Here is a 14,434-nt window from a genome sequence, read left to right on the forward strand (position 1 = left end):
TAAACAGTTCTCCTGCATTGGCCCCCAAAATGCTGGGATTACATGCCTGAGCAACCCTACCTGGCTATTGTTTTTAAAAGGTGAGATCTTTTTTAGCAACAGGATCCCTGTTTTGTAGATGAAAATTTATGCAGAGGTCCCACGCAATATGTAAAAGAGATATGAGTGGAGTCTTTGTCCCTGTGGTGGCCTCTGAGGAAGCTCCAGGGCACTCAGGGCCCAGAAGAGCACAGTTTGAAGACATACCAAGAGCATGAAGTGCACCTGCTTGACATAACTCAGGTGTCAGCTGGGGTCCTCCAGCAGCTGTTACCTAGATCTGGTTTCTTTGGATTTCTGGCCATATCCCTCTGCAGTTTTTGTGAGTGTCTGACTACTTGGTTTTTCTTGGTCATTTCTGGCTCTACGTTTTTTCTTCCTCCCTAAGTTAGTCCAATCACAAATTGTTTTTCTGTCCTTGTGTCACTTTTTTTTTTTTTTTTGAGTTGGAGTCTTACTCTGCCACCCAGACTGGAGTGCAGTGGCCATTCCCGGCCACCGCAGCCTTGGCCTGCTGGGTGCCGGCGATCCTTCCGCCTCAGCCTTCCAAGTAGCTGGAACTACAGGCATGCACTACCATGCCTAGCTAATTTTTTGATTTATTGTAGAGATGAGGTCTCGCCAAGTTGCCTAGGCGGGTCTCGAACCCGCGGGCACAGGCAGTCCACTCACCTCAGCCTCCCAAAGGCACGGGATTACAGGCTGAGCCACCGAGCCTGGCGTGTCACTTTCTTTTGCATTGTATCAACCCAGTGTGGAATTCATTCACTTTCCAAGAACCCTTAAGGCCACTTCCATGAAGTCTTTGTGCAGACTTGATTGAAGATTTGAGGAACCATAAGGAAGGTGGCGGTTATAGTGCAGTGACCCAGATGATTTAAACTGGAAAATTTGGGATCCCTGTTCTTTAAAACCTTGCGGTGGTCCTGGGCAGATCCCTTGCTCCCTCTTGCCTGCCCCTCTTCTTCTACTCTTCACCCTGTCTTCTCCTCTAACCTTGCTTTAGTTCTAATGTAAAACCTTGCAGGCATTTTTTTTTTTTTTCTGTTTCTTATTCCTCTTGGAACCCATGACCTTGTGCTTATTAGTCCCTCTTAGTGGATTACCTGAATGGGAATAGTGTTCTTTGGCACTATCCTCATATACCCACTGTTATCTTTTTTTGGTTTGTTTCTCTTCAGCCTTTTATTCTCTGCATCTCATTTTTCCATCTGTATAGAGAGGTAATCTTTCCTTTTCTCACTTAACATTTTATCATAAGCTTTCTGACGTGTTGTTACATAACATCATTTTTAGTGACTTTGAAATAGTCCATTGAGTGACTGAACTGCAGTTTTACCTATGTTCCCATATTGCTGAACATTTAAATCATTTCTGGATTTCACAGTTGTAAACAATGCTGCAGGGAATATCTTTGAACATGAAGCTTTCCCCTTATCTGGGGGCATTTAAATAAAATACATAGATCTATACATTGGAACTACCAGGCAGAAGATATACACATTTGGCGAGGATGGTTGCTTCTTATAGGATTTATGGTTTTAAAGAGTTAGCATTTTCAGAAAGGTATTATTGTAAGTGAGACAGATACTTTTCTCCCATTTTGTAAAGGCTAGTATAGTGTTTCCTTCTCTTCAGTATGTCTGCATAATTAATAAGCGGTTTCCTATTCGACTGGGAATGTTCTCTTAAGCCCAAATGATGATTCCAGCTCCTGACTAAAGACTCAGCAGAAGTGGCTTGTATCAATGGCTACTGAACATTTATTGCCCTCAAAAGCCAGTAGTGTGTGACTTGGATGAATTAGCAAGGAAGAAGGTTGCAATCAAGACAGAAAAGTTCTTCACTGACTCCAGCCTGACTAGCCTCTGGAAGAAGATTTGCAGGGCAGCAAGGCAGGAGTGGGAGGTACAGTGCTGCGGTGTGCCAGGAACTTGTTGCAGAAAGAGTCCTTCAGCGTCATGCTGCAGCAAGAGCTGCAAACATCCCACCAAATGACTTGCCACACTTCTGGCATTAACAGGAGATGGCTGAGGGTCTGGGAATTAAGTCATCTCATAAACATTCAAATTCATGGCAGAATTACTATTTAATTAGGAAAAGATCTGTAACATTGTGCTACTTTTAAATGAAAGTCATTTTGGAGGAATTAAAACTGGGTCATAACATTAGTATAATGTTTTAAAACAAACATTACTAAGACATACTGAGTATACCCTAATTGATGAATTAAAGACATTAGTTTTGCCTTTGGATACTTAATGTGATTATGCTTTGAACACAGACTCTAGAAATCTACCTCTGGATTGGAATTGTGCTTCTTTCTTTCTTTATTAAAGTGAGATGTTCAGCAGAAGCTGAAAAAGTACATGCTCATTTTATAAAATTTGGAAAAGTTAAAATTTTATATATTAATAAGTATGTTAAAATGTAATATCGAATTTTTGAAAATCTAAAATCTATCATCTGAAGGCAACTGCTGTTAATATTTAGATGTATTTCCTTCTTTTATATCTTTGTGTCTTTCCTGTCTGTACAAAATTTTAAGTAGAGTTGTATGATATTGTGAATTATGTATTTGGTCTTCCTGGCATACAAGTCCTAAAATCCTTGGAATTTCTAAAGTGATAAGCATCTTTCTGTATGTTATTGAGTTGACTGATGGTGGGTTCCTGGATAGCCTCTGGATGGGGGCTGGTTGTCAGGGAAACTGACTATTCAATTAGAGGCTTGAAAATTTTAATCCCCCTGCCTCACTCCACCCCCAGTCTCTGGGGAGGGGAGAGTGACTGAAGGTTGTTCACCAGTGGCCAAATGTAATCAGTCATGTCTGCATAAACATCAAACGAACTGTGTTTGGAGAGTCGAGCCCTGGGAGATTCTTGAAGGGTGCACCTCCAGAGAGGGCAGTGAAGCTCTTATGCCCCTTCCCAGATACCTTGCCCTATCCATTTCTTCATCTAGTATTCATCTATGTCCTTTGTAATATCCTTTATAATATATCAGTAAACATAAGCAAACATTTCCCTGAGTTCTGTAAGCTGCTGTAGCAAATTCAAGGAGGGGACTGTGGAAACCAAATTTATAGCCAGTGAGTCAGAAACTCAGGTGAAACAACCTGGGGCTTGGGATTTGCATCTGAAGTGGGAAGTAGGTAGCCTTGAGGACTAAGCCTTCAACTTGTGACTCTAACCTTATCTCCAGGTAGATAGTTTCAGAAGTGAACTGAATTAAAAGGACACCCAGCTTGTGTCCACTGAAGAATTGCTTACTTGCTTGCTTGGTGTATGGAGGGAAAAACCCACACATTTGGTCACAGTTATCTTCTGTATTGATTGTTGATTGAGAGGATAGGAGAAACTAGGTGTTTTTTTTTTTTCTCTATAAATTGTGATTATGTTGAATACTCAATTTTGTATCTATTTTAATATTTAGTACAATAACAATTTTTTCATGATATTCTATAGTCTTTGCAATAACTTTAATAGCTATGTAATACAGCATCATAATGGATGTGTTACAGTTTATTTAACAGTCTGTTTCAGTTCTTACTGTTACTTAAAATACTAAGATGATCATTTTCCTGCATTCTGGCAAATTCTTGTAAACATTCTGGTGGTCTCTTTAGAGTCCTAGAAGTCAAATTACTTGGTAAAAGACATCGGAAAAGAACTTTTCAAAGGCTAATGATAGAAGTAGGCCAAAAAGGTCATATGCATTTTACTCATGCTAACAGGATGTACTCTTGAGATTACCCTTCATATTGCCATTCTTATTTGCTTGTTTTGCTTTATTTTTTAAGTCTTTTTTTTTTTTAGTTGGAATCTCACTCTGTCGCCCAGACTGGAGTGCAGTGGCTGCTCCTGGCCACCGCAGCCTCCACCTGCTGGGCTCCGGCTATCCTTCCGCCTCAGCCTTGCAAGTAGCCGGAACTACAGGCGTGCGCTACCACGCCCAGCTGATTTTTTGATTTACTGTAGAGATGAGGTCTCGCTGCCCAGGCGGGTCTCGAACCCACGGGCTCAGTCAATCCATTCACCTCAGCCTCCCCAAATTTTTTAAGTCTTAAATTAGTGACAGGTAGATAGCATTTCTTTCAAAATGTTAGTCTCAAAAATATCTGGGTTCATTATGAAGGTAGTTTAATCAACTCTCAACTCTCAGACAATTCAAGCAAACTTGAATCTAATCTGTTAGTTTTACCATAAGGAAGATTTTAAATTAATATTTGATATTTAGAAGAATAAAAGGCTATGTTAGAGTTAGCATTAAAATTGTGTGGAATATAATTTTTCTATGTGATATAAAATATCTTCCTCATGGAGAGTTGCAGAGGATCATAGCACTGTATCTGTGGGCTGTGGGAAGTAGCTCAACCTCCCCATGCCTAGGAAAGAATTGACAGTTGTTAACTATCTTAATACATCCAATACAGTTTGGAATTTCAAGATCCCTGCACAATCTAAATATTATTCAATTTGTTGGGGAGAGTTCAGACTTTATATTAAAAATGCCCTTCCTTCCTGTAGACTTACTAATGGAACATATACAGGAAATTCGAACTTTGAGAAAACGCTTAGAGGAATCTATTAAAACAAATGAGAAGCTACGGAAACAGCTGGAACGACAAGGGTCTGAATTTGATCAAGGTAAGGAAGGACTTTCTTAACAGGGCAGTGCAAACCTGTGAATACTTCATTGTGACACATTTACCTGAATAAGTGACTGTGCACAGAGCAAGTACTTGATGAATATTCATTTCTTCATCATTGGAGAAGTCTGCTGGCCTCTGACATCCTGAATTGCGGTTGGCACCTCTTTTGACTTTGGGAGCAGTAGAGAAATAGATAAACATTTAAAATAAAACAAAACAATGTTTTATTTTTTCATCAATAATAGATTATACAAGTAACAGCATTTTAGCAGTCTAGTAAATCTCATATACTAGCCAAAAGGTCATCAATATTCCTGCATAACTGCTGTTCGCTCTGAATGGAATGATCTTTCATGAAGAACTTAGAAATATTTTCTTTTCCCATAGGTAAGACATTCAGATCCTTCAAAATCCAAAACCGCCATTTGTTACTCATTCCCCTTCCCTTCCCTCTTCCCCATTTTTGTTAGTTTTCTTCTGTATCCTTACAGTGATTTTATAAAATGCAAGTATACTTATTCTCTCCCTCACTTACACAAAAGGTAGCATCCTCTATATCCCCTATTCTGGTTCATTTTTCATTGAGCACTGTATCATGGACATCTTTCCTTATCGCTTCAGAGAGTGTCCTCATTCCATGAAGAGCGTATCTTGAGAGCAGCTTGGTGCTCTTAGAAAAGCCAGAGTTTGGGAGTTGGTTGACCTGGGCTGGGTATGGATTCCGATCTTCTGTTTATTAGCTTTGTGACTTTGGATAGTTCACACATCTCACCCAGTCTTAATTATTTCCTAAAACAGGGACATGGAGAGATTAAAGGAGACAGTGTTATGAATAGGGCCTTGTTCAGTGCCTCCCTAAATAAATAACTGCCTTTATCATCATTTTCAGTTTTGTTTTATTTTATTTTGTATACTGTTACTGATTTGACATTGCAAAGCTCTGCAGTGTGTGGGAACCCTAATGCCATGCCCATTTTTAGAGAAGCGAGAACTAAGTTCTAGAAAGATCGTGCTCAGTGGCAGCACTCAAGTCCTTGGATCTTCTCTAGCCATCATAGCCACCATTCTGGAAGGACATCTTTCCAAAATACTGTGCATACTGCCGCTTGCAAGGGAAGCAGAGTGGCTCCATCACGCCCCCTCCTTCCTCCTTCACTCCCTCCCTCCCTTCCTCTCACTCTCCCTCTCCCTCTCACTCTACCCATATCCTACCTCCTTCACTGCTCACCCTCAGGGAAATTGATTAATCTGAGCTATTAGTGGTATCAAACACAGGAAAGGAATACATGCCCGGGCCCTTCACATTCACTCTTGGTAATGTCTGCATTAGATTCATTTTGTTTTACATTTTCCCTGGCAAATCCAATTATAGAATTATTTGGGGGCTCAAATGGCTACCAGCTACAATGGAGCAGGCAATTGCTCTGGAGAGTAATACAGTCTGACGGAAAGGTTTACAAAAAGGCATTCATAAAGTATTTACACTGGTTGAGGGATGTGCTGTTCTCACCATGTTGTCACTGTGTCTGAAAAGACAAAGAAATAAATGTGGTCCCGCCATTCCCTACTGGGAAATATTTATGTTGGGAGTAGACAGGAGGAAGGCAAGGCAAGATTCTTGAATATTGAGGTGGAATATTGTTAAAAAAAACACCATCTCATGTGTTTAGAACTTCCAGCTTGTCATCAGTTATATGAACTTACAGTGATGACATTCAGAGGAAAGTCTGGCCTTGTCGCGCCAGAAATAGACCTTGCTAGCTCAGGTTTCACCTGTGTCAGGGACTGTTCTTTGTCTTAATTATTTCTTTGAAAAGAAATACTGCCTTCAAAGCTACTACTTGAGATTTGGTCATTGTCTACTTCTCCTGTATAATTTTTCCTGCTTATTCATATTACTCTTTGGTGCTGTTTTTACTGTAGCCTATTATCAGTTGTGATATTAATACAGATGGCAATAGTAGTAACAATAACAATGTCAATCATTTTCATTGAGATAATGGAAACTTTGGTAAGTTATGTGACTTGCCTGAGGTCATGCAGCTATTAAGAAGCCACAGCCATGGTTCAGACCCAGGTGTCTCTGAAAAAGATACCAGAGACCACAGGGGAGAGTGGAAGAAGATGGTAGAGGAGACATGTGAATACAAAAATTATATGACATTGTGATAAATGAATCATTAACATGAGCAAAAGGTAGTGCTGTAGAGTGGAAAGTCTATGAAATTCTTAGAGAACTGATGTCATACCTTCCTTAAAGGAGTTTGAATATATGGATATTAAGTGTGTACCCGGATGCTTTCCGCTATAGATAACAATATGAGTAAAAACTGGTGTTAACAGGGGGTTATGTTTTCTTATATAACAAGAAATCAGAGGCAGGTAGTTCCAAGGCAGGTTTTATGGCTCAGTGATAGCAGTTTGGGGTTGGTATGTGATTACTGCAGTAACTAAGCATCCCATACTCTCAGGACAGTGTCCAAAGCATGGGAAAGAAGAAGGTGGGGCTTCTTGCTGTCCTTTTGTTTTCATCTGGGCAGAAAATCACGCCCAGAAGCCCCTAGCAGACTCCCCATCAGGCCCTCTTGGTCAGAAGTGGCACATGACCATGTTCTCGCTGGGAGTGAGGTAGGGGGCTGCTGGGAGAGCAGGAATCTGACATTTTGGCTCTGGTGTAATGAGTGAATTCAATCAGTGTGGAGGATGGGGAGGGTAAGCATCTGCTGCCACATGTGGAAGGCACCTTGCGCACAATAGGCATTCTCCCAAGAGAAGCTGTGAACTTGAATGTTACCTGTGGAGCAGAAGCTGGAGAGTGCTGAGGTGGAGTGCCAAGGGAGGGTCTGGCAATAGGCACCATCTGAGTTGGACTTAGAGGAAGGAATAGGATTTCAGGGGATAGAGAAAAGCACAGAAAGAGATTTACAGGTGAAGGCATGATCTCCATCTGTATAGTTTTAGACTGTGGTCTTTAGGGTGTACACTTAGAGGCAGTATGTAGAGCTGTGAGTGATCGTGGCAGACAATGAAGATGGCAGGCATTCTAGGCAAAAGGAATGCCTCATTCTGCAATGTCAGGGAGTGTGTGGCTGCAGGGTGTTTGGGTGTGAGGGGGGCATGAAAGTGGTCCCATTTGACTACGTTTAGGTCATTGGGGTCTAGGGAGGAAACAGAGTGTGGTGTGTTGAGACTGGACCTGAATAATGGAGATACTTGGATTCTAGACTGAGAAGCTGGACCTTGTGTTTTCTTTGATTGTCTTTGCTGTGGCGGGCTGTCTGATCTTTTTGAGCAGTGAATAACATGAATAGACTATCTTTAGGACAATAACCCCACTGGCAGAATAATAGGGAGGCAAGGATAGAGCAAGGTGATAAAGCCTGAACTATAGGGACGTAAAAGAATAGACCAGTGTCTGAAACATTCTGGACAAAGATTAGCAGTCATGGTTGCTTAATTGGGCAGTGGAAGAGAGAGGAGTTCAGAATGGCTCCCGAATTCCTAACTAGTGTTAATAAGGATTGGGGTGACACCAACTCCTGGTGCAGAAAACAGATGAGAGAGCAGGTTTAGAAGGATGAAGATTTCAGCTTTTGGTCTGTGAACTGAGCTGCCTCAGTGGCCCAGCAAGCATCTGGTTATATGCGTTTTGAACTCAGGAGAGATATCTGTGGAGATTAAGACTGTCACTCACTCATCTACTCCTGGCTCAGGCAGGCCTCCTGCTTTATTCACCCTTAGGAGAAATAAGATGTGGGGAGTCCCTCTTGCCTCCTCTTTGAAGCGCACTCTCATTGCCTTTTGGTGTCTGGTAATACTATATACAGTCCACAGGAGTGATTTTCATTGCATGTTGTATTAGCTCATTGTTTAAAACTGTATTCTAGATATTTCCATCCTCTACTGACCTGGATACCTGTTTATAAATCATTCCTTATGTTTGTTTGTACCTAGGTTCTACAAATATTTTTGCTTCTGGTTCAGAGCTGCATAGTTCCCTGACATCGGAAATTAATTTCTTGAGAAAGCAGAACCAGGCCCTTAATGCAATGCTCATTAAAGGATCCCAAGGTAAGAATGAAAGGCGTCACTTGCAGCTAGGAACCCCCAAACCTTCTATGTCATGGAGAGAATGCAAATGTTGGAGTCTGACCAACCTAAGTGCGAATCCTGTGGCTCTGTGATGGCTTTACATCATTTAATTGTCACAATAGCCTTATGAGCTATTTTCATTTTACAGCTGAGAAAACTAGAATTAGAGAGGTTAAGATACCTCACAGGGCTGTTGTGATAGTTAAGTGGTGTAAAGCCCTCAGCATAGTGTCTCTAATAGGGACGCAGCAAATGTTACTTTACTTGTCACCCATCCCCTCTGTAGAGCTACTTTTTTCCTAGTTCACAGTGAAAGAGAGAAGGGGCTGGAAATATATTACTATCAAAATCTCAAGTAGAACTCTCCTACTATCAGCAAAGTTTATCCAGTATTTTTTATAAAGATCCCTTAATTCCTTCTTTTTAGAGTTTAGCTCCCAAAGAGCTTTCACTTACATTAATCTTTCAATACTGAAGACAATTCTGGAATGAGATATTACTAGCCCTGCTTTACAAGTAAGAAACCAAGACCTAAGAAATTGCCTGTCGTGGTGCTAGAAGGTGGTGGAGCTAGAACTTGGATCAGCTTATCCCACTTTTCCTAGAGGATATTGAAGATGACTTTGACTTAAGAGGCAAAATTGGGGCCTCAGTAGGTCGTTCATTCTCCTGTTCTTCATCAGGGCCTGTGTAGACTCTGATACAGAAATGAATGAGACCTGGTCCCTTCCCACAGGGGTCTCATGGTCTGATGGGAGAGACAGCCAGACAACCCATGGCAGGCCAGCATGAGCATTAGCCACGATGAAGGCAGGCTCAGGGACCTGCAGGACCCTGGAGAAGGTTTCCTGACCTGGGAAAAGATAGTCTTCAGGAACTCAGTCTAGAAGTATGAGGAGGGATTAGCCTAGGTGCCTGAGGTTTTAAATAGAAGGTAGAGAGTGGGCAAAGGCCTCGGGTTTAGAATTATAGAGCATATAGACCAATCAGGAATTGTATGCAGATTGGTGTGTCTGAAGTCGGAGGAGGTGAAATCTTGCTTAGAAATTGTTGAGTTGTGTTAAGAACAGAGTCAGTAAGCCTGAGAATGCATCCTGGCTCTGCCTCTTATTTGCTGTGTGACCTTGGGGAACTCTTAACCTTGTCAGTCCTTAGTTTTCTATCTGGAAAATACACAGAATAATAGTACTTACCTTGAAAATTTGCTCTGGAGAGTAAATAAGATGATGCCTATGAAGGCCTTAATGTAGTGCCTGCACAGTTAGTGCTGGTGCACGTCCCCTACACCACCAGTACTGCCAGCACCTTGTCCTTGTGGGGCTTACAGCCCCAAAGTACTTGTGAAGCTTGGTGCTCAGCCCTTACAGATAGCAACTCACTTTATCCTCACAGCAACATGTGCGGAAACTGAGGCACTTTAGAAAAGTGAAGCGCCTCACTCAGGGTTATGAAGTCAGTAAATAGAGAAACTGCCCTTGCACATGGCCACTCGGCTTCCAGCACCCTGCTCTTGACTATTTTGTCTCTTTTGCCTCCGGGAATATTTTATTCCTCAGAAGAGGTGCTGTCCTCATGGCCTGAGTCAATGACCCCAGGGTGCCATCTGCACAGCCCTGCCGGCCTCCTGGCATGAGGCTTGTGGAAAGCTTGTGGACTTTCTGGCACCTATTGCCAGAGTTTTGGGCCCCATTTCTTGCCTCTGTAAGGCACTGGGGTACTGTAATTTCTACTCGCTGTTTGCTCTGTGAAGGCAAAGTAACTAGGTTTGCATGGCCTATTATTTAATAGAAAATTAAACAGGCCCATTTTATTTCAGTGACGTTTAATCTCCAGCTTTGATGTTGACAGATTTATCTGCCCAAAACGTATGAGATAATTGGAATGCCAAAATCATAAATGCCAGATTAAATCTCATTCTTTTTTGTATTCTTGGAGTATGTGAGCTGAAGTGCTGTATTCGCGTAATAAGGTTGGAAAAAACAAATGGTGCCCCTTCTCAGTGGCACTTTTTTGTGTCTGCAGATAAACAGAAGGAGAATGACAAATTACGAGAGTCCCTCTTTAGGAAGGCTGCGAGCCTAGAGCACCTTCAGCAGGCGTATGCCAGTGTGAGGGAGGAAAACGAGAGGCTGCAGAAGGAGGTCGGTGAGAAGGAGAGACACAACCAGCAGCTGATCCAGGAGGTCTGCAGCAGCCGCCAGGAGCTGAGCAGGTAGTAGCATGATCCACCTATCCCCTGTGGGCCATGCCACATATACAGGCACTGGGGTACTGTCATGGAATGAGGCAGGTGAGCCCCTGCCCTAGTGTATGGGTACCGACAGTAGACACAAACACATCATACACCTGGCAGGCACATAGTATAGGGAAAGAAATCATTTAAGTAAGGAGGAGAGGGCTTGGGGAGCAGGTTTCTATTTTGTGATCCTAGGTGAGTCAGGGACGGCCTCTCTGGAAAGATGCCATTTGAACAGAGAGGAGAGGAGTGCTGCAGCCATCTGAGGAAGATCATTTTAAGCAGCAGGGCATGGGCCTTGAGGCAGAGTGGCTGTGGCCTGTGCCTGGCAGAGCAGGTAGGCCAGTGCATCTGGGGAGAGGCCATGGCAGGGGTTGACTGGATGCTGAATCACTTTGGGCCTCACAGCTGGCGTGAGGATTTTAGTTTTTCTCTGAGTGCCATAGGAAGCCACTAGGACATTCTGAGCAGAGTGACATGCATCTGCCTTGGATTTTAAATGGATCCACCAATTACTGTTTTGCAGTTTTCCCTTTAGCCTTGTCTTGTTCCATATTTCAGTTCCCATCAGCCCTAGCGAATGTCCCCCTCTTTTAGAGTTGCCGGGTGGTTTAGCAAGATCATTGTCTTTGCTATCAGACAGTCCTGGGTGTAAGTCTGGGCTCGCCTTCTGAGCTGCGCATCCCTGGGGGAAGAGAAAGAACATTTTGAGCTTCACTTTCTCATATCTCTGAAATGAGGATTAGAGAGCACGTACCTCTGAGGGTGTCTGTGAAGATGACATGAGATAATGTATGTAACTGGCTGCACACAGGGTTCTCGGGAAATAGTGTCTGTGACTGAAATTCTTAACCGTGTTTGTCACTTTATTGTCCAACTCTTGTGCCTGAGGGTGGAATTGGCCTGCCCTGTGGGGTTTGAATAAGTCACCTCAGGGAAGAAGAATTAACCTCTCCTTCCCATGCCTGTGGGGCTTTTTTAGGGTGCAGGAGGAGGTAAAGTTGGGACAGCAGCTATTATCACAGAATGACAGGCTACTCCAGTCCCTCCGAGTGGAGCTGAAGGTGTATGAGAAGCTGGATGAAGAGCACAGGAGACCAAGAGGTATTGGGTGCTCTGGCCCAAGAGCCATCTCATTCTGGGGCTGCTGTATCTTGGGCCGTGAGCCCACCTGCACAACTGACCACAGAATCAGGGGGACAGAGTGCAGTGCTTTCCATGCTAGCCGCATGGGTAGAGTGGGTATATTTTGAAGCAAGCACTTTGGCCCACACTTCTTTTGAAAAAGCAACAGGAAACATGTGAGGAAACAGCTGAGGTCTGGATTCCCACTCCCTTATTTCCAACTGTGTGACCATCAGCAGGTCACTTTACCCTTTAGGCCTATTTCTGCCACTATACAATGTCTGTTAATGCCTGTTATGTATAGTTGTTGTGAAAGTTGAATGAGATAATTTACTGAAAGCTCCCTAGCATGGTACCTGACACATAGTAGGCCGCCAAGAAGTAACTTTCATTATAATCTTCTTGCTGGTGTGTATTTCTATTCGCCCATTGATTCAGCAAATATTTATGGGGTACCTGCTGTGTGCTGGGCACTCCTCTGGGGATGGGTCTTGGCTCCGGTCTCCTCTGTATCCAAAGAGAGATAACTGATCAGAGTGACTTGACTATACGCTATACGGTCTAATGTTTCAGAATCAGTTTTGAGGTATGATGATTTTTTTTTTAAGCTAATTTTCCAGATGGTTTCTCCCTATTGAAAGTTTATCTAGAAAAGGGTCATCTCACAGCTTTCATTTTCTCTTCAAGTTGCTTTTCTTATTCTTGCTGTTGTGTCTTTTTAATGTACTGTGGCTCTTAAAATCATCCCCTTTCATTCTATAATTTCAACCCAAATAGATTTTATTACCACTAGACATAATTTCGGGGTTTGGTGTGCAATTTGCTAAGCTTTTATGGCCAGAAGCGAAAATTAATTTCCAGCTCTTATTTAGCCTGTGGAATAGCAGCAATTAAGTCTGCCAATATTTTTGTTTCTGAAGTCAAGTTGTTATTTTAAATTGTACCTAGTTCTTAGGAAGGGGGAAAGCGATGGTGGGGGTAGGTTTAAAATGCTGTGGAGTTGCATTTCGATGGCTGACCCTTTAATCATGGAAGATGTCAAGGTTTCCCTTTGCACATGTCCACAGAGGCCAGAGCAGAGGCTTCGGGCGAAGGCTGGAAGGGGCAGGATCGAGACCTGCATGGCCTCCTCATGGAGATCCAAGCTCTGCGGGCGCAACTGGAAAGGAGCATTGAAAACAACCGTACCCTGCAGAGTAAGCTTGAGGAGCAGCTGGCCAAGGGGGCAGCGAAGGCACAGGAAGAAGCCCTTACTCCAGCTATCCAAGCCCTCTCCATCCCTGAGCAGCCCCCTCAGCTAGCCAAAGATGGTACGCACCTGCCTCTCCCACTTTCTGAAAATGTAGCTCTGAGCATGTGTGTGTCACATGTGAGCTTTTGAATGATGCCTTTGTCCCACGGAGGTGTCTTTCCATTGACAGCAGATATACTATACCCTAGGAGTCAGGGGGCCTGACTGCTAATTAGCTGTCACCTCTGGGAAAATGGTGTCATCTCTTGTCTGGGATGTCTTATGTCTCAGGGCAGTGGATTTTGGGTTGCTAACTGCCCTCAGTGCCTGTGGTCTTGTTCCTTCCCATCTATTTAGTCCTGCCCACATCACTCTGGTGCTGAAATTCTTTTAAGTTCCTCTTACTGCCTGTAAAAGAGAATCTAAACCTCTTAACTTTAGTTTCAAGTGTCTTTCAGGATCTGAAAAGCATCCTGGAAGGTTTAAAAAGTAGACCTGTTTTGCATTTGCTTGCAGGTTTATTGTCTAACCCTAGAGAGGCTGTGTAGGGTAGCAGAAAGAGGACAAGACATCTCTGCCACCCACTAGCACAGGTTCTAGAGCAGACCAGCAAAGAGTCAGGCTCAAAGCAGTTAGTCAGGCCATCCACTTTGCTCTAGTGATAGAAACCAAGGCACAAGGAGGTGGATGGGGCTTGCCCAAAGTGACACAGCAAGTAGGTGTCAGCTTGAGCAAGGAACTGTTTCCAACTGTGAGTTCAGTGCTGCTCCTGACCCCTACCCAACCTTTGGGAGCCTCAGGTATCCGGGGATTATCACCTGACTCCCACAGGGTGGGTGTGCGCATTCAACGGGACAAGGAAAGCCAACATGTTCTATAAACAAGCATTGTAATAAATTTGGACTTATCTTTACTTGGAGTGGGAATTAAGTCTGTCATCTTTATTTAAAAAACCATCTCTCTTAAGGAGCACTTAGTCTGCTTCAGAACTCATAGTGATTAGTTCATTGATTTCTCCTTGATAAGGATTATAAAATGCTAACGAAAGAGATATATA

General features: G+C 43.0%; 1 protein-coding gene across 1 annotated transcript in view; it reads left to right on the forward strand.

Annotated features, from left to right (window-relative positions):
* CDK5RAP2 (CDK5 regulatory subunit associated protein 2) overlaps positions 1–14,434 on the forward strand; it is a 190,657-nt gene that overhangs the window by 158,242 nt on the left and 17,981 nt on the right. Inside the window, exons 28-32 of the mRNA XM_008055797.2 lie at positions 4,569–4,688; positions 8,648–8,764; positions 10,808–10,997; positions 12,004–12,125; positions 13,226–13,456. Coding sequence (XP_008053988.1) covers positions 4,569–4,688; positions 8,648–8,764; positions 10,808–10,997; positions 12,004–12,125; positions 13,226–13,456 — 780 coding nt within the window. The remainder of the gene's footprint in view (positions 1–4,568; positions 4,689–8,647; positions 8,765–10,807; positions 10,998–12,003; positions 12,126–13,225; positions 13,457–14,434) is intronic.

The sequence above is a fragment of the Carlito syrichta genome, unplaced genomic scaffold (genome assembly GCF_000164805.1).
Source record: "Carlito syrichta isolate Samal-C Ts95f unplaced genomic scaffold, Tarsius_syrichta-2.0.1 Scaffold82277, whole genome shotgun sequence".
Lineage (NCBI taxonomy): Eukaryota > Metazoa > Chordata > Mammalia > Primates > Tarsiidae > Carlito > Carlito syrichta.